Source organism: Accipiter gentilis, chromosome 9 (assembly GCF_929443795.1).
Source record: "Accipiter gentilis chromosome 9, bAccGen1.1, whole genome shotgun sequence".
Taxonomy (NCBI): domain Eukaryota; kingdom Metazoa; phylum Chordata; class Aves; order Accipitriformes; family Accipitridae; genus Astur; species Astur gentilis.
The window spans coordinates 2,804,504-2,823,652 of NC_064888.1; the positions used below are offsets into that span (position 1 = coordinate 2,804,504).

Consider the following 19,149-nt stretch of genomic DNA (forward strand, 5'->3'; position numbering starts at 1 on the left):
TTTGAGAAAGATAGCTAAAAAGGATGGTTAAAACGCAAGAGTGAATAAATTCATTTAAGACTGATGTCTATTCATTATCCTTGCAGGAAGAGATGTGGACAATGTATTTAGAAAAAAAAAGTAAAAGCCAGCAATGCTCAGGTTTTCACAGAGCTCTTAACAAATCCAAAACGTTCTACGAGTACACATCAAGTTGTCTGGTAGCCTAGCAAACCCTAAGAATAGTCTTGAAAGCACTACAATCCCATGATGTACATAATGACATCACCTCATCTGAAAAACTGAAATTTAATTCTCATCAGTTCATCCTCTAAAGGCATACGGGGGGGAAATAGGCTTGAGAAACAATGAAAACACCGAGAACAGTTGAAAGACAGCAAGATCTGGGAGCTAACAGATTAAGACAGTGTCACTAACGTTATGCAAATGCATCATGACAAATCAGGTATGTTCTTTATACTGAGGAATAAGGGAGGACTCTGAAATAAAAATTATTTCCAGTAATGTATTTTATATGAATGGAACTAGCCCATAAGAATCAGCATAATATGATTTCATCACAGAAGTGTAGTAAGATTTCAGTTACATTCCTATACATAAAGTGGAAAACTGTAACTTCAAGAGAATAACCGTTTGCTCAGGGACATACATTTCCATCTAATAAGAGTATAAAACTAACACCCTGAAGATTTTACAAGTTCCTCCAAAATAACTGTTATGTCACACCACCAGATGTGTTACACTGAAGTAGCAAAGTGAAGCCAATATAACAAAACACTTTGTCCCCCGGTAAACAACTGCAGTCCCAAAGATCCTCACCACTTCTCTTTGAGAGGTTTGTGTTCGTGAGGTTGTTTCTTTTTTCCCCCAGTGAATTATCTCCCACCAAGAGACTTTCAAATCACTATTTTCCAGAATTCCTTCAAGCAAAATTCTCTACAGCCAAACAAACAAACAACCAAACCCAAAAAGAAGTAAATGGTGCAATCTAAGCATTGGAATATTTCCTCCTAGTTTTCATTTTTTGTCCTGTATTTCCCATACACAGCCTGTATACTGAAAGAAGCACAAAAAACAACACAAAACCCTTGTTACCCTCCAGACTGTGAGGATAGTTCAGGGCAGGTAATGAGAAATTCAAATAAAGAAAATCTACACACATACACCCGCCCCACCCCCAAAGGAATCTTTATTCCTCTGTTATTAAGAATACTTTCTGAAGCCCAAGTGCAGAGACTCATAAACATGAAATTAGGTCCCTACACATCATTCACACTATCATCCTGGGAAAGAAGAATGCAACACTACCTAAATTATACATCACCCACAATCAAATGACTCGTTCCCGCCCCCCCCCATTTTTGGTACTGTTTTTCTACTGTCTTTAGTCCTTTAGTCTATTTTCTACATGCAGAAATCCCAGCAGAATACTGACTTGAAATAGGATCAAGAAAGAGGTAAGCTATTGCCTCCAATAGAAAGATGTACCATTAAGGAAATGAGAAATGGGGTGACTTTTGAAGCATCACTAATTATTTATACACACCATGATTCAGGTACAGGTAAAATGAACGTCGGAAGGATGCAGTGTGCTATCCAGAAAAAAATGCCATATCAGAACATCATTCCCAGAAAACTGCACATATGGGTAGTAATCCTGCCTCAGAGATTTTCCTGGTTTCAGCTGGGATAAGAGTTAACTGCCTTCCTAGTAGCTGGTACAGTGCTATGTTTTTGAGTTAGGCAGGAAAAGAATGTTGATAACACTGATGTTTTCAGTTGTTGCTCAGTAGTGTTTAGTCTGAAGTCAAGGATTTTTCAGCTTCTCATGCCCAAGCCAGGGCACAAGAAGTTGGCCCAGGACACAGCCAGGGCACCTGACCCAAACTGGCCAACGCTGTATTCCATACCATGGGACGTCCCATCTAGTTTAGGAACTGGGAAGTGGGGGCGTGGAATCGCCACTCGGGGACTGGCGGGGTGTCAGTCGGCGGGTGGTGAGCAATTGCACTGCGCATCATTTGTACATTCCAATCCTTTTATTATTGCTGTTGTCATTTTATTAGTGTTATCATTATTAGTTTCTTCTTTTCTGTTCTATTAAACCGTTCTTATCTCAACCCACGAGTTTTACTTCTTTTCCGGATTTTCTCCCCCATCCCACTGGAGGGGGGGGCAGGGGTGGTGAGCGGCTGCTTGGTGCTTAGTTGCTGGCTGGGGTTAAACCATGACAAGAGATACAGATCAAGCATCAACAGCAACAGAGTCTGCATTCTTCAAGGATTTCAGTGATGCTACAGTAGAACACAAAGTTCGTGTGACTGCAGCTATAAATTTAAAATAAATTTTGCATTTTCCCAGAAAAAGTGGCAAGGAGACAGAAGTGGTATAATGAGAAACACACATACCTCATGCCTATTTTATCCTAAACATAAACATGAGTTCACATCTAGCTAGCATGTCACATCACACAGCATGTTCCAAAGAAATGAGAAAGAAAACTTCACTTGAAGTTATTCTGCTTAAAATAGTAGTGGCAGCTTTAGGACGGTAAATGAAGCTTTTTCTAACTCAGAATAGCAAATTAGACTCTGTGTCAATATCAACAATAATGCACAATCATTTAAGAGACACAAGAATCAAACTGGTCCTGTACTTGCTACCTTTACTTCGAAAGCTGCTCTTACTGACACATTTCCTAATGACTTTTAATTTGGAATTTAGTAAAGCAGATAGTCAAATTGCCAGATTTATTTTGCATTTGTCAGTCCACAAACATAACACAGAAAATCCACTTGCAGATCACATTACCTCTCTTTGCCTTCTTTAATGACATTTTAGCATTTTAGTCTCTAGGAAGAAATCATGAAAAAAACAAGGGTAGTCATCTGCTGCCTTGAATTTGATGCTACTTCTATAGAAACCATTTAAAAGCTCAATTTAAAAACCTGGAAGCTTATCAGAGATGTGAATCGGCCAAAATTTGTAAGATACATTTCTTCACACTTCTCCAGGTCAGACACTTCCATCAGAGACAAGCTAGAATTTCCCCAAATCACTGAAGTCTGACCCTGCATCAGAGCGAGAAGGTGCATGTGTAGGGAAAAAAAGAAAAAAAATTCTTGTGCCTTTGCTTTCCAGGCTTGTGCAGAAGACACTAGAAATTGCCAAAAGATCTGTTCTGTAGCTGCAGCTCACAGGACATACAAGCACATACAAAAATGTGGACCATGCAGCCCCACCCTGTCAATGCTGCAGCTACACAGAACTTTTGTTTACCTTATTCACTTCCCTTGGCACTTGCCAGACTAAGTGTTTGCATCTGTTCCCCACCATCTATATCACCAGCTGCCCCCAGGGTGTTGAAGCACCCACGAGGACCCCCATCACACTTCAGAATTCCACTTCAAAAACATCTCAAAATTAGGTAAAAAGCTGGTAATAGTGATATGTCCAATGTCATGGGACAAACTTCTGTCAGATGGAACCATGTATCAATGATTCTGTCTTCTTGCTTCCTGTCAACCTCTTGTTCCCCTGTCAACCTATGCTACCTATACGTATTACTGCATGCTATAGCTATTTATATTCTCTGCTCTTTATTGCTGTCCGCCCCTCTCTTCCAAGAACCATGCAAAACTACATCTCTTAACAGTGGTATTATATTGCTGTCTTGTAGTACTCTAAGCTTTCCTACTGTATGACCACCGTCCTCCCCAGACCCAGTAAGATATTTTTATCACAACAAATCTCTAATAATGATTTTTTTTTTATCGCCTGCCTTTCCTTCCTTGGTATTATGCTGCAGGACTGTCACCAACAAAATGTGGCATCTCAGGAAAACTTACAGATTCAGAAAAAAGGATGAAGTTGAAGAGATAAAAAAGAAATACATTTCCAGGAAGAACACTTTCAAGTTTTAAAGGCACAAGGAAAATTAAGTTGTTTCTAAAACATTCATAGTTGCTTTGTGCAGTATGAATCCAGAGCAAATGCCCTCCAGCAACTTTAAGAAACTCAATCGTTCTCACGTATTGTGTCCACTAACTGCAGGTGGGGCAAGCAGAAGAGAGGGTAAAACATAACTTCTGTATTGCTACAGAAGTTGAGGCTACTCGGAGTTGGTATTTTATTTAATATTACAAACTCAGAACTTGTTGAAGATTCTATTCTAACACAACAGATGCTGGAAAAGGAAAGTTAAGATTGAAAACCACAAGGCATTTTGTAGTTAATTATTCTCTCTCCAAGTACTATCATAAAACAGCTAAGCAGTCACAGTCAACATGAGACTTTCAGGGGAATCTAAGAGTCACAGGATTATCCCCCCTTCCCTCTCCCCCTTCAAACTGTTTATTGGAGAAATTCAAGCCAAAGCAAACATCTAGCTAAGTCTACTTGTACAGGAACATGAAACATTAGGCCTTCCAATACATTTTTGGTGGCCCACAGCTTTAGGATTTCATAGCACCCCAACCAGCTAAGAATGCCACATGCTTTACCATCTTTTTAAAACAACAAACCCCAATTTCCACAAACAGAAGACGGTAACATCCTGCAACTACTAATGTCCATAAATGATGCTAGAGGATACGAGAAAGGGCTTCTTCTTTGTATCACTTTCAGTCCCTGTCAGATAGTCAGATTAGAAACTGGATGTGTACGTGTTCCTTTTCTGCAGATTGCCCATCACAGTAAGACTGCGCTGTTGTGATGGTACAAAGGATCATCCATCCAAACAGGATCATGTATTCTTATGATACTTGAGGACTTGACTAACAACTTTCTCTGTGCAATATTTCCTGGTGGCCAGTTAACAACAGCTGTCTACTAATACTGAAAACAAACATTAACTTCTAACACCAAAGCTGTGCCACTGTCAGCTCAACCTTGCATTAGTTGCACTGCCACCAAAAGCAGGAGCCTGCTCCTCTTTCAGGGTGCTTTTCCCTCATTCCTTCCCTTGAGCCAGCAAGCAGTGTTCATACATCCATACAGCAAACTACATCATGCAACTGACTTGAATGAAAACTAACCTTACTTGCTTCCCAGGTTAATTCTCAGCTGCATCAGTTTCCTGATCCAGATCGCTGAATAGCTGTATGATTGCTATTGTTAGTCACAAGGAAAGGAGGCAGAAATAACAGCTTGAGAGGAGGGAGGGAGATCAAGTCTCTAGCAGCGCTCATGATGTATGTCAGGTTAAACTGGTTGTGGAACAAAGGTGTAAGAGAAAGAATTAAACATAGGAATGTTCAAGCAGACTACCATAGCTATCAAGGTTTATGACAATTTCTTCATTAACTTCAGCAGCATTATATGTGGACTTTGCTGACATGGTGAAAACCTACATGAAAAGTCTATCAGTTCACCAAAATATCTTTAGTGTTATAAATATTAAGGCATGATACGTCCTTTTAATTAATCTCTCAACTGAAAGGCTAGAGAGAGTACTTAAGAAGATGTCCAATACTGTTAAGAGATACTAAAATCTGTTTTCTCTCTTTTAAAGCAGAAGGTAGAAAACTCACTGATTTACCATGTTCTCCCCCATTATTTCCGCCCTTGCACAAGACTGCTGTATTTGAAGAAAATGGTATTAAGACAGATGAAAGGAGATGCCACACAGACAGTTCAACCAAGAAGATGAAACAATTGTGGTTATTAAAGTGATACTAGTGAAGAGTTTTTATGAGGCTAATAAAAACTTCTTCAGTGTCTCCTACCATTTAATGTACCAAAGCAAATAACAAAATGGATGATTGATTTTCTCTCATGAAAAAGTAAATATATAGGAAATGTAAATTGCCAGCCTCAAAAATCCACAGCATCATAAAATACATAATTAAACTCCAATACCTGAAAAAATGTAAGACATCAAAAGATGCTTCCCACTTACTAGCTATCAAGTCTCACTTTTCAAAACGAGAATTTTCAGGCTTGTTCAATACAGTACCTACTTTCTAGAAAATAACAAAGCAGCAAATAATATCTATTTATCTGTATCAACCCAAAAGAGCTAAACAATTTAAGTGTAAATCAAAACATAGCTCAAAGGAAAGACTAAATTCCCCTGTTCATTCTTATAAGGGAAAAACACACTGATAAAATGTTTAATTTTGAGAGAAAGATGTTATGGGACATTCACATTTAAAGCCTGAGCAAAACTTACAGGAAGCATAACAAAGTTATGACCACAGTTTTAAGAAAGAATGCAAGGAACATGCAAGCCCTGCTTGGAAATTAGAGCTTCTCAGTTGAGAATTCATACATGAGATGAATACGAAATATTCATATGTGTGGGGCACTCTGCTGTTAACTGTTAGGCTGCTGAAGGCTTCCATGCCACTTTGCACCAAATTGTAGGTGTAACCAATGTACTTTGGAAGAGGACAGAATACAAGTGATTTTTGGACTGGATTGGAGATGCTTTGTCTGGATCTCTTCTACAAACGTACACACTCTCTCCAAAAAACACCTCTGCTCCTCAGCTCGTGGTTGCACAGTATTTCTGAATTTACTGATAGACCATTTCACGTGATCCTAAAAAACATGCAACAGGCTTAATACTGTCTGCTGCTTGAGAGATAGGAAAGAAAGCATCACTACAACAGTGCTGAAATTACTAAAATTCAAAGAAAGGAAGGCTGCAGGGGCTGGTTTCTTGCAAGGAGTCTTGGCATTTTTTGCCATTCTCGTCACTGCAGGTACAGTTGTCAACAGAGAAGCAGATGTGTAATACCAAAATACAGCAGTTGGTTCCAGACAGTCACGTTGGCATTGAAAAAAACCCAGATGAATTATGGTGGACAACCCAAATATAATATCTTAATGACAGCTGTCAGATCAGTATTTGAATGGTCTGGAAATAAAGACCTGTATAAATGTATTCCCACTGATCAGCTCAGCCTCTTGCTTACCCTAATAACTCTCCATGTTACTCTAACTACCACACTGCTATCTTTACAAAGTCACACAGCCAAAAATTCAGCTTCTATCTTTAGTTCTATATCACGTACCAAGCAATATTAAAAATAACTAACAGCATATTAAGTTCCAAGTAGCAGGAAAAGATGGCACTGAGAATTAGAGCAGTATCCTCCACAAATGTGCCAAGTGTTATGCTCTTTTCATTAATATAATTTTTTTTAAGAAGCATTGTAGGAGGGGAAAGAACAACAAATATAAAAATAAAAACCTACTGCAACAATGAACCCAAGATACTATACACTAAGTATGCTAGAGATCAGTGCTCAGGTAACACACGTCAATACATACATTGTCTGTTCCAGTCTATGACTGGGAGGGTTGTAGAACAGCGGTAGCTGTCTTCAGAGACAGTTGTGAGCAGGACTTTTGACTGTTGGCCATGTCTAAACTCCATTTTGGGAGCTGGCTATTTTATTAAGCATTTACCAACAGTAGATTTTTGCAGTGTGATTTTACTGAAGGGTATTAAATAGCATAATCCAAACAATTATTTAAAAGATGACAGATACAGCTGCATAAACATTTTTATTTGAATTGTTAAAGTGCTGAAACCTGCACTGAGATAGGATGCTTACCAGATGCTTTTGCATACATTAAACATTCTTAGTCAGAGTTCTTTCTGTGGGAAAGGTGAGAGCCCCCATTTAAAAAGCAGTAATTCTGTGTTTTATGTAATTTCTGCACCGAATTCTATATTGAAAGAAAAATTACATCTTAGCAAGACAAACCCAGGAAAGCCAAACATCCAAAACAGGCCCTAACACACTGCAAACCAAAATAATAGTCAGCCTGATTTAGAGCAGAATGATAGCAGGGCTGTTTTCAGGGAAGAAGCAAAAGAAGTATGACCAGAACATTCATCTTTTGCCCGGGAGTTTTTAGAGTGAGGGAAGATGAGACTATACATATATTTTTATGCTTTGAAATTTAAACATAAGCACTGGAAATTTCTGAGACATCCTTCAAGAGTGGGAACACACTGAAATGCCTTGCGTCCTTTCTAACCTATCACAAAGGCTGACAGGGGTCTCCCAAATCCCCCAGGAAGTTGTGCAGTAGTTAATGAACGAAATCATATGATTTGAGCTCCCCTGTAAATAGAATTGAAAACAACAGAAATAATAAGCAGTTTCTTATATTTTGATCAGTGAATTTAGGAGCCTAAATAGAAGATGGACTCTTTTAACGGAATTTGGACAAAGAAGAGCAAATTATGGGGCCCAATGAAGTCAGTTCATGTGTCCCTAATAACTGAAGTAGGAGTGAAACAGCAAAGCATTTTCTTTTAAGAGGCAGTTTACTTTCATACGCATGGAATCTAAAAGAGACACTTTTTCTTTTAAATCAGATCTTTCAATATGGATATTTTGTAACAATATAATTCTCCCATTTTAAAAGTTGTCAGAAATCTGGTGTGAAGTATTCTCAGAACGTTTTTGCAAGATCTCAAAACTCAGTCTGCTGTCCTGTGTCATCACTACATGTTACTAAAGTCTAACCTCAACCATTCTGCATTTCTCACTCCTTTTCATATACTTAGAGAATTATGAATTTACTTAGATCCTAATTAGCTTTTTGGTGTTTGTTACAGCTTCTTCCTCACAGCTGAACTGGAAGTGTTGTAGGAACAGGACTAACAAACTGATGCCTGATGCCTCTGTTTCCAAGCATGCCAACTTAACTTCTTGCATAGTATTTTGCTAAGGCATAAGAGGAACTGTAGGTACAGATGTACAAAGTAAATAAGAGTGGGAGGGGATGGGAAGTCTGGGCACTAAGTGAACTACAGAAGACATTTCTACTGAAGGAAAAATTGGGTAAGGGAGAAACCAAAAACACTTAGATACCCTTTTGCTGAACATTACAAACTCAGTAAACCAGTATGAATACGTAAAGAGTAAAGCCTGTGACACAAAGCTGACTGACAATAAACATTTTATTCTTTGTCAGTAAAAAGTTCTGAACAAGCAGGGCAGGGCAGAAATGCTGTCACAGGTACCAAACACCACCTAAAATTGGCCACTCCACTGTAGAACAATTTTAAGGTTAGAGGCATCGAGGCTGTATAGGCATCAAGAGAACTAATGCATTGACTACAACTACAAAACAAATCAAAACCATATCAATTCTCAACTATCTCTTTTCAAACTGAGACATTCCACATACGCCAGTGGTGGAACTGAAAGCCAAGACATGTTAGAAGCACATAATTTATTTTAAAAGTAACATCTTGCCATTCATACTTTTCCTCAATAATTAGTCATCAAGGCAAAACACTAGCTTCTACCGATGTTACACTAGCACGTGAGAGAATACAGAACCATACTCCATGGTTCTCAGAAGAAACATGCCCTTAGATAAAGTGCCAAGGACTAAGAGGAAGCCAGCTTCCATCTAAGCAACAATAAATATTTCACTAGACAAATTCTACCACACTAGTCCTGGTCTTCAGCCTCCTCTTGTATAATGGGCACAGCATGATGTGTAGTTTTATTGGACAGCCGAGTCTGTACTGCAAGTTGCCCTTTTTCAAAGCAAGCTGTAAGGTGCCCTTGGCATCATAACCTGCCACAGGAGTCAACCACACTAATCCACTTGAATGCCTGAGAGCCGTGAGGTGTTACAGTGGTTGTGTAGCTGAGCCTCTGTCATTGAAGGTCCACTTGCTCACCTCCCCTACTTCCAAATGGTTCCTTAAGAATGGTGTAGGGCTACGGCAGGCAAAAAATAGTTTAAATTGTCAACACTTACAGGCAGCAGAAAACTGGGGCAGGGGAAGAGGAATGTCTGAACTCCTGAGCTCAAGCCTGGTACTAGCTAGCTGCAACTGGTATGTGCTCCTTTTAAATTCTGTTAACACCTCAACTAAACAAAGCTGACATGTCCCGAGTTGTCCAATTAATAGAGACATAGACCAGAGCCACCAATTAGGAGGCATATCATACTTCATACTTCTGCATACACACTTAGATTGGGAAAAGTCAAGGCTTTAGGGGCCCCCAAAAAAGGCTGATGAAGATCCTGGCTGGAGAAACAGTCCCCGTAGTAAGGAAAGATCCTGGAGGACAGGAAAATCTGTGGAGACAAGCACTGGGAGACCCCAGCGACATTGCACAGTAAGGACCAAGACAGCTGACTGCAAGCAGATGTACAGGCCAAAACCATCGTAACTTTCTGCCCAACTTTCCTGGACTAGCAGCTATCTCCCTGCTAGGAAGGAAAGTTGAGACCTAGTGAAAAGCACTGTGGGGAAAACAAATGAGGGAGCATGTGGTATCAGGAAGCAGGGCAAAAATTGATCTCCCTGGTTCTTAAATAAACCCTAGTATCCAAATCTACTATGGGTTGTAACTCTGTCTTGCTTGTAACAAAGTTTTTCGCCTACCACAAGGCACTCACTCTTCATCACATGTACACAGTGATGTGTAATGGGCACTACTTTTTAGCCAATGGCTCTAGCAGCTTGAATACAAAGATAAGACTCAAGCAGACAACGTTCTCAAAACCAGAATCACTATCTGAGCATGCAGAAGTGACCATGAATTTAAGCGGCTCAGCGTGCATTTCACATCCATTGAATCAGCATCTTCCACATAATACATTTTGGATCAACAATAGCTAGCTATAAAGAAGGACTTTTATGTCTTTGCAAACTTCCTCCAGCAGCTTAGGAACTAGTTCAGAAATATGCTGTAATATCTGCTTTAGGTTCTCATATATTCCTGGTAGGTGCAAGTTAACAAGAGAAATGAGGTGACAGCTTCATAGACATTTAAATTGCTCAAGATGCACACTTTTTATTTTTCCTAAGGCTATTTTCCCTCATCTCCGTTTTTATTTTTTAAACACAAAGAGCAACTCAACCTCTAATGGATTTCCTGTTACACAGATTTCCTTCTCACCTAACAGCTTTATAACTAGATGGTTTCCATCTCCCTCTCAATACTTACGAGAAAAACAGAACTCACTAAAAATACTAAGACCGCAGGTTCTGGCTATACCAGTGCATACCTTGTCTTTTTTAAAATATCTGATAAAAATACTGCATGGGATTGAATGATTTTAAAAAATCTATTTATCACCAAATAAAGATTAAGCTAAACTATAAACATTCATGTCTTTTTCCTGCATTTTCCTTCCTTGCATAATGTACCAGAATGGACGTGGCCCACTGCAGAACTAATCACCCTGCACCATTTTGGTAACTAGCAGCAAGCTCTACCAAGATCTCATCTTCAAAGAAATGAGCCTAAAATTTGCTTTTTCAGCTATGGTTCTTCCAAAAGAAGCCCAAACCTCCTGCTCCTTAAAACTCTCCAGTGATCTTTACGCTAATAAAAAGGCTCTAGTCAGAGCCCTTTGACATGCTGATGCTCTTCCCAGCTGCTCCCTTGAGACTAGCCACTTCTGATCTCCACTTTGAAACAACTGTTCCAGCTTTAGGCTCAAGGTCATTCTTCACAAGTATCAGCTCAGGATATGTTTGCATTAATGCTCTTGGCACTCCCTGGTTTCCACTCCCTCAGGGAGGAAAATGTCCTAATCTCTCATTATGTGCATCACAGCACCTCCACTGTGTGTGTTTCTGACAAATGTCAGTTTCGGAGCAGAGAAACACACTGTCACCTAACTCAGCTACTGTTCAATCTTGCTTCTCTGCTCTTGCCCAACGCTGTACCCTTATCCTAGGTTAAGTCACATACCTAAGGCCTTCAACTCCATCTAAAATCTGATCAATGGCTTCCTTCTCATCTCCTCCCTCCTTCACAGCCTGCTGCAGACAGTATCCTTATTCCTCAAGCTTAACCCTCAGGAGAGCTCACCAACCCAGCAAAACCACACACCTACCTTAATGGAGGTAAGGAAACAGGACCCAGTACCAACACAGAAGCCAGGTGAAATAACAGGCTAGATCCTCCTTATACAAAAACACACAGGTTTTTTGGGGTCTTTTCTCCCTTGTTCCTCCTCTTGTTGGCTTGGCATCCGAGACATACTTGTTGAACCACATGAGAGCTGATTATCCCGTGCAAATGTAAAAAACTATAAAGAATTTAGACGGAGAAGCCAGATCCTTGTCTGCTAATCTCTGGTTTCCTACATTTAGGATATCTTTCCACCTCTATATTGACAGGTTTACTCTCTATTAGGTATCTTTGCCTATTCCAGAGGACTATTATAGGAACCAGACACTTCTTCAAACATGCCACTGAACTGAAGCATAAGGGTAACAATCCCAAGATCTGCATTAGCAAAACAGCTCTACAGATAAATATCCTTGCTGTTCAAAAATGGAAGTTTGTTTGCTTTTGTGGGTTCTTTTCCTTTTCTTTCTTTCTTATGCATTTGATGAGGTCATGATTTTATCTGCACACCAGGAAAGTAACATGGACTCCCACATGGAACAAGTAACATTGTAGATTTTGCCCACCTGACAATGCTCAAGAAAATTCTCCCAACCAAAAGCTATTAACATGAACACAAATAATTCTTCATCAAAACATATGCTACCAGCTCTTCACTTCTTTATTCTATTCATTATTATTGATTTAACATTAAATATTCTTAATTTCTCATGAAGTATTCATGAAATTTCAGGAACAACAGGTATTACGTGTTTTGTATCAGCTCTAACATACATGCCTAGCTTATTTCATTTATTGAACAGTCAAAATATTTGCTAATAATCTCACTTGAGAAATAAAATATGGTCAGAGTTCAGAATCAACCCTCTATATTTTAACTACAGTACAGTATAATTAATATAACATAAATACATCTCTGAATTCTAACAATTAAAAGGCTTTCCTCCAGGGTTTGACAATTCTGTATCTGTCTTTTCACCAGTTCTACATGGGAAGTTTCGCTGGTCAAATCTACAGAACTCCCAAGACTCCAAGGTGTTTTCTCTAGGTGTTGTTTTCACTGCTGGCTTTTTGGTTGGTGTGTTTAGGGGCGCTGCAGGGTGTGTAGGGTTTTTTCAGTGGGTTGGGGTTTTTTCTGTTTTAATTCAACCATTTCAGATTTCAACCCCAACCACATGGTTCCTTTCAAGAAATGTATTTTTCAGAGCACATAAAATCCCATTTTTTTTACTCTAAAGATTTAAGAACATTGGGGAGTTCTACATGCAAATTTCCCCATTCCAAACTCTAATTGATATGCCCTACAGGGATTTTAAGAGACAATTATTTTCCCTGTGGAGGATTTTTAAATAATATAGCATAATCTGATTTACTGAGAAATGCAGGAGCCTTATTCTGCTATTTCTTACTTAGGTAAAATGCCAATAGCTTTCACAGGGAATGGTCCTTATCTAAGAAAGCAGCAAATCCTGCACAATGAACACACCGTTAACAGTAATATGATCTTATCATGTGCATACTACACTCTCTGTTTAGACACATCTATAATAATCAACTCGCTCACCCCTGGTTTACCTCAAGGTTTAAAAAAAAAAGGTGGGGGGGGGGGGGGACCCAAACAAGAAAGTGCCATTTTACTATAGGAAATCAAAACCCTAGCAACTTAAATGGCTGTGGAGAAAAATCAATATTTTAGTCAAAATTAGATTTTAGGAGTTTCTGGTATCAGATGCAATACTGGAAGTGTTGGTTTTCAATTAAGAAGCTACAACTGGATGCATAATAATGTATTAGAAAGGCGCACTTGTACCTCTGGAGAAACAAAGAAGTTGGAAGAAGCTATTCATGAATTATTTGTACAAGCCAGCAATCTTCTTACAAAACCAGTAACACATTAAATCAAATAGAGTGGGATGTGAAACACAGAACTGTAGAAGTTATAAAAACAGACATTGAAACTCAATGATTCAAGAGAAAACACTGATCTCTGATATTTTCAGAATATGACAACTCCTTGATAGAAGTTTCTTTTTCCCCAAGTCTTGCATTTAATCAACAGGCACAAAAACGGACTCTTCAAGTTTGTAACTGAACATATTATTAATATTTGCTCTTCACCTATTTCAACTACATTTAGCATTCAAACACACAAAAGGGTAAGAATATTTAGAAAACTGTGTAAACTCTAGTGCTCTTCAAAGAACTAATGATATTGAAATTATGCAGCCTCAAAGCTGAAACACTAAGATCAGATTCACACAAACCAGTAAAATCTTTGCTCTAAACAGATGTAACTGGAGAATTTTTTTATCTCTATAATTCTAAATGTGACTAATACAGAGCAAATACACTTTTTGTAAGATATTAAGTACCAAAAATTCATCTGTGCTGTGCTGTTTTTCATTCATTTGCTTAAGACAAAAGCTCAAGCTTCTGAATTGGTGATAATCAGAAGAATTTACACTAACATTCACATACACAAAAACCAAATCAACTGGTAACAGTATTTCAAGTTAAAGGTAAAAATATATATATTGCTTTCTAAGAGTAAAAATATTCCCAATTTGCCTACCGTGTTAACTCCTCATTCAATCAGGTTTAATTTCAGAAAGAGAGCAGCATGTTTCTTCAATTGTAATTTTTACAGCTTTTTAAAACTCCCAATCAATATAGATTATTAACAATTCCTATGTTAACCACTAAGAAAAAATAAACAAATTAACTATTTGCCCTTGATTTATCATTTGGTCTCCATTCACTATGCTAAGCTGCGTGAACAGAATGTGAATTTAGACTGAAGGAGCATGACTAAACATCTGTGTTATGGGACAAAAATACAGTGTATGCTCAGTGCACTGTAATGGGAATTAATGGAAAAAGTCATACCTGTGGGCACAAAGTCTCTATGTGATTAGCTGCCATTTGGACAATTTTCATTCCATCTTCATTTGTTGACAATGAACAAGCAAGATTAGCAACCTTAAATAAACAAACAAAAGTTCTGTAAGCAAGCATTCAGCCCCAGACTCTCAAACTTGCCAAAAAACTCTGCTACAAAACCTTCATTATTTGGGGAAATTAATTTGTCAAAGAACACATTTGTACAAGGACACACAGGGCACGGGGGGCGGGGGGGCAGGAAAGGAGCTGTGGAAACAAGTGACAGTAACAAGGAATGTCATGACCTCTCCCCAGTTTAGGTTCAGCATGCAATAGCTGCAGAGCAATGTTTAGGTAATGTCAGGAAATTTCAAAGAAAGATCCTAAGGCTTCAGCTAGATTGCTTGTGATCACACCTGTTAATTTTTCAGAGCTCTTCAAACTATGTCCAGCTTTTAATTTTTAACTTACTTTTAAGACCTTAAAAGGTCAAATAACATTTGCCTTGACTTGCTGTAATGAAACAGAAAGATTTACACCCTGAGCTATCCACAGATCATTATTTTTATCAGTGGTACGGTTTTCTACTGAAATAGTCAGACCAGTGCAACTTACACTGAAAACGTATAAGGAAACTTGAAATCTGTGAAAGAACATGTCTATCTTCTGTTTTACTTTACTAAACACCATGGAGATACTTTTCCGTAACACTCCACAGTTCAACAAGTTTGAAGGTATGAAGGATAAAGAGCACTCACTTCAGCTCACTGCAACTCAGCATCAACAGGCTCTAACAGTCTTGACAAAGGCACAAGAGGGGCTGGGATACTGGGATCCAGTAGAACTTTTCATTCTACTGAAGTGATATAATGTCCTCACGTAAACTACTACAGACTTGTTAAGTCTTCATAGCCTTCACTGAAGCAGCTGTATTATATATCTACCACACCAATATTAATGTAGATCAAGAACTTCCTGAGAAATAGACCTCTGTAGTGCTGCAAACACCAGAACAGATATAAACACAGATATGCACAGTTAATTTTTAATTATTCAAAACTCATGCAATGAGTTCTACACTCCAGCTGCTGCAAAATAAAAGCAAACCTTCATTTATCAACATTTTAGGACACTATTTCTAAGAAAGAACAATACTTCAATAATGATCTATCACCAAACACTTTTATTATTCTTAACTTAAATGATGTAAATAATTACAAGGAATTAGTAAGTGCATAGCCAAATTAATTACTTTTCCTATCCAAAATTCAGAAGGGACTGACAGACACTTTCTGAAGAGGATGAGGGCTAGAACACATGGCCCTCCATGTACACCTGTGCCTACCTATAAATACTTCATGAACCTATCCCTGGTATTCCAATACAACTCACTGGTGCCCCTCCTGTGTGATGTGTTATCTTGTCCACATAAAAAAATAAGGTTTAAGACTGAAGAAATCTGATTTTCATAGATGCACTCAAGCTGTATTCTCTTTTATTTGAAGCAAACTGCCATGGGGGTTTTTTTAATGTAATATTTGAGAAAAATGGGGTTTGATCCTATGCTTCCCCTCCTGACTCTTCAGCTTTAAGGTACCCACAGATATTATCTCTATCATCATATCATTTGGTATCATCATAACACATCTCTGAAAGACACTATTCCTTCCCCTCCAAAAAAATCAGTTATTTTTCTTTGGATCAAAGGTCAGGATTTTTCAATATTGGTTACAACAACTAATTCACATTGGTTTGAATATTTTAATTTCTTTGCCCCAGTCACTAAACTGCTTGTGTATCCCAAATGTAACACTGCATTCATTCACACTGCATTAATGTACCATCCATATATAAAAAGAAGCACTCTACAAAGCTCAGTGCAGATATTACTGATCTATTTCTTAAAGAGCTCCTCAATGCCTAAAGCAGTTACATTTCAAAGTTTAAAAAAGAAAAAAAAAAAAAAAGAATAGGCAATACAAGTCATTCCACCAGGACCAAATAAATACTCTCAGCAGCTTTTTCTCTTTGCCATAAGGTTCCTCAAGTTATCCAACTTCATTTCATAGTTTCCAGAAAAGCTCTACTTTTAATTTCTTGGGATCCATTGCAAATATGTGCGATACATAGCTCGTGTTTAATCAGTAAGAACAGTTTTAAGATTGAGTTCTCTGCTCTAAGCAACAAATTTTTTGTCCCTGTCTTGATGTGCAAGGCAGATACAGAGACAGCTTAAAATAATTTTTTATCCCGTTTCCCAGTTGCACTGGCTGAAACATCTCGGTACAAATCCAGTCCTTGACATAAACTGTGTCACAGAATCACAGAATATTAATTTAGGTTGGAAGAGGTTTCCAGAGGCCATGCAGTCCAACCCTCTGCTCAAAATACGAGAATGAATTCCAAACCAAGCTGTGCCAATGGCTCAATGTAGCAGATCAGCACCTGGGGACAAATTATGTGTATGTTACCAGATCACACTGAAGATTAGAACAGTAATAAAGCATGGCTCTTCTCTGACAAAACAGATTTAGGTTGGGAAGGATCTCTTGATCCACAAGTATTCTCTTTTATTTGAAGTCAAAAGCCATAGGGGTTTTTATATACATTGAGGGAAAACTGTTTCTGAACTTACGCTTCCCTCCTGATTCCTCAGCTCTAAGTATTCCTTGGTGATGGCCCAATCCATAACAGTATTCTCACTGCACAAGCAGCAAACTAACGATACAAGCATTAGGAATTTAAGCTAAGCCACTTTACAACAACAAACAGAGGTCTGTATTATTTACATCAGATGTCTTTTAAAAATCAATAAAGTTAAAGGAAGTAGTATTTGGCTACTTTAGAATAAATACATTTATTGTGTTACATTTCTGCTGGGTATTTGGAATTCATACTACAGTGCTACACCAACAGTGAATTTAGTCATTTCTTGATCAACATTAGCAAATCTTTTGTCTCCATTAGAAAATGTGTAGAATCTTCTCCTGGCATTTAAGTGGCACGACTTTTCTACATGTAGATTACGCATAAGAAAAAGCGTTCTCTGTCAATCTCAGTAGGTGATTAGGTTTACATCTGTTCTACCCAAAAGACAATCCAGATTACAGTAAATCATTAGCATGGTCTCAAGCATCAGTACACTCAATGTCAGTAGTTTCCTCACCAGCTCCTGAAGAGATCTCCTTAACACAAATCCAAAATACAATAATCCAAAGAAATCAAATGAAAGAGTCAAACAGGGCGGGGTTGGGGGGGGTATGTGTAATGTTTCCAAGCATAGGGCAGGGCATTTGAGAACCTGAAGTCTCTTTCGAAGCTGTAATGTTACTAACAAGGATGACAAGCAGTTTCATCAACATTAAATGCCTATAACCCATTAGAAAACCAAGCCCTAGCTCAGAGAACACCTATCCCCTTACTTTTCTGAAAGCATCACGCACATCTTGAAGGTTTCTCAAATAGCAAAAATCCTTTATTACTGCCATTTCGCCCCTAAGCAATATAAGCTACACAAATACATCACTTTTTTTATTTTTTCATATTCTCTGAGTGACTAGCTTCCCTTAAAGGGAGTTCAAGCCCAAGCACACTGCAACTTCAAAAAGAAATGAAATTGCAAAATGAAGAGCCAATGATTCCTCTCAGTCAGAAAATCATTCTCTTTCTGAAGAGCAAAGTTTGTCAGGACAAAGACAAAGCTTTCTTGGAGACTGGTCTGATTGAAATCAGCTCTAATGAAAGTTTAAGCCGTCAAGTTTTTCAATCTTTTTTTTTCTTTCTCCACCACGTGAAAAAAGCATATTTGTTCAACTTGTACTACTCAATGCAACATGTCTATTCGTAATCATTCTCTCCAAACATTTCCAAGCTAGTACTACGAAAGCAGTTACACAGGTCTTATTTGAAAACATGAAGAACAGTGAACAAACCATCCATGATGAGTTTTAGCAACATCAATTAATACACTAATTAAGGTGCAGTGGGAAGAGGAAGACTCTGAACTGAGCACATTAAGTGCAGCACTGACAGTAGATAAAATGCTCCATTAGCCTGATGGATTTTTAGATTATGAAGGCACCAAAGACTGTATTATTTGATGCCCATTACCTGTAAACAAAACATATGCCAATGCACGTTTCCTTCATATTCCTGAAGTTATTAAATGAGCTTCTTGCAGGCACTTTAACTTGGTTTTATTTTTTACTACTGACCAAGGGTTTACCTTTCTTTATTGGGGGAGGGGGTTCTTCTCTTTAGAATTTGGTGAGCAACCAACTTTTCAGGCTAGAAACTGTTGAAGAATAAGACCTGCATATACTAGATGCAATCAGTTTAGAAAATAAATTAAAAAAATCAACTAACCATATTCCTTTCAGTGACTTACACATTACATGGAGCATGCATGTATATC

The 19,149-nt window shown here is 38.2% G+C and overlaps 1 protein-coding gene across 4 annotated transcripts in view; it reads right to left on the reverse strand.

The window, feature by feature from the left end:
- The window catches only part of CTNNA3 (catenin alpha 3), a 502,927-nt gene that overhangs the window by 163,160 nt on the left and 320,618 nt on the right, over nt 1–19,149 (reverse strand). For 3 of the 4 annotated variants that reach the window (XM_049810858.1, XM_049810860.1, XM_049810859.1), the window contains one exon: nt 14,742–14,834. The exons of the other annotated variant lie outside the window; for it this stretch is intronic. In XM_049810858.1, the coding sequence (XP_049666815.1) occupies nt 14,742–14,834 (93 nt within the window). The remainder of the gene's footprint in view (nt 1–14,741; nt 14,835–19,149) is intronic. 4 annotated transcript variants of the gene reach the window in all.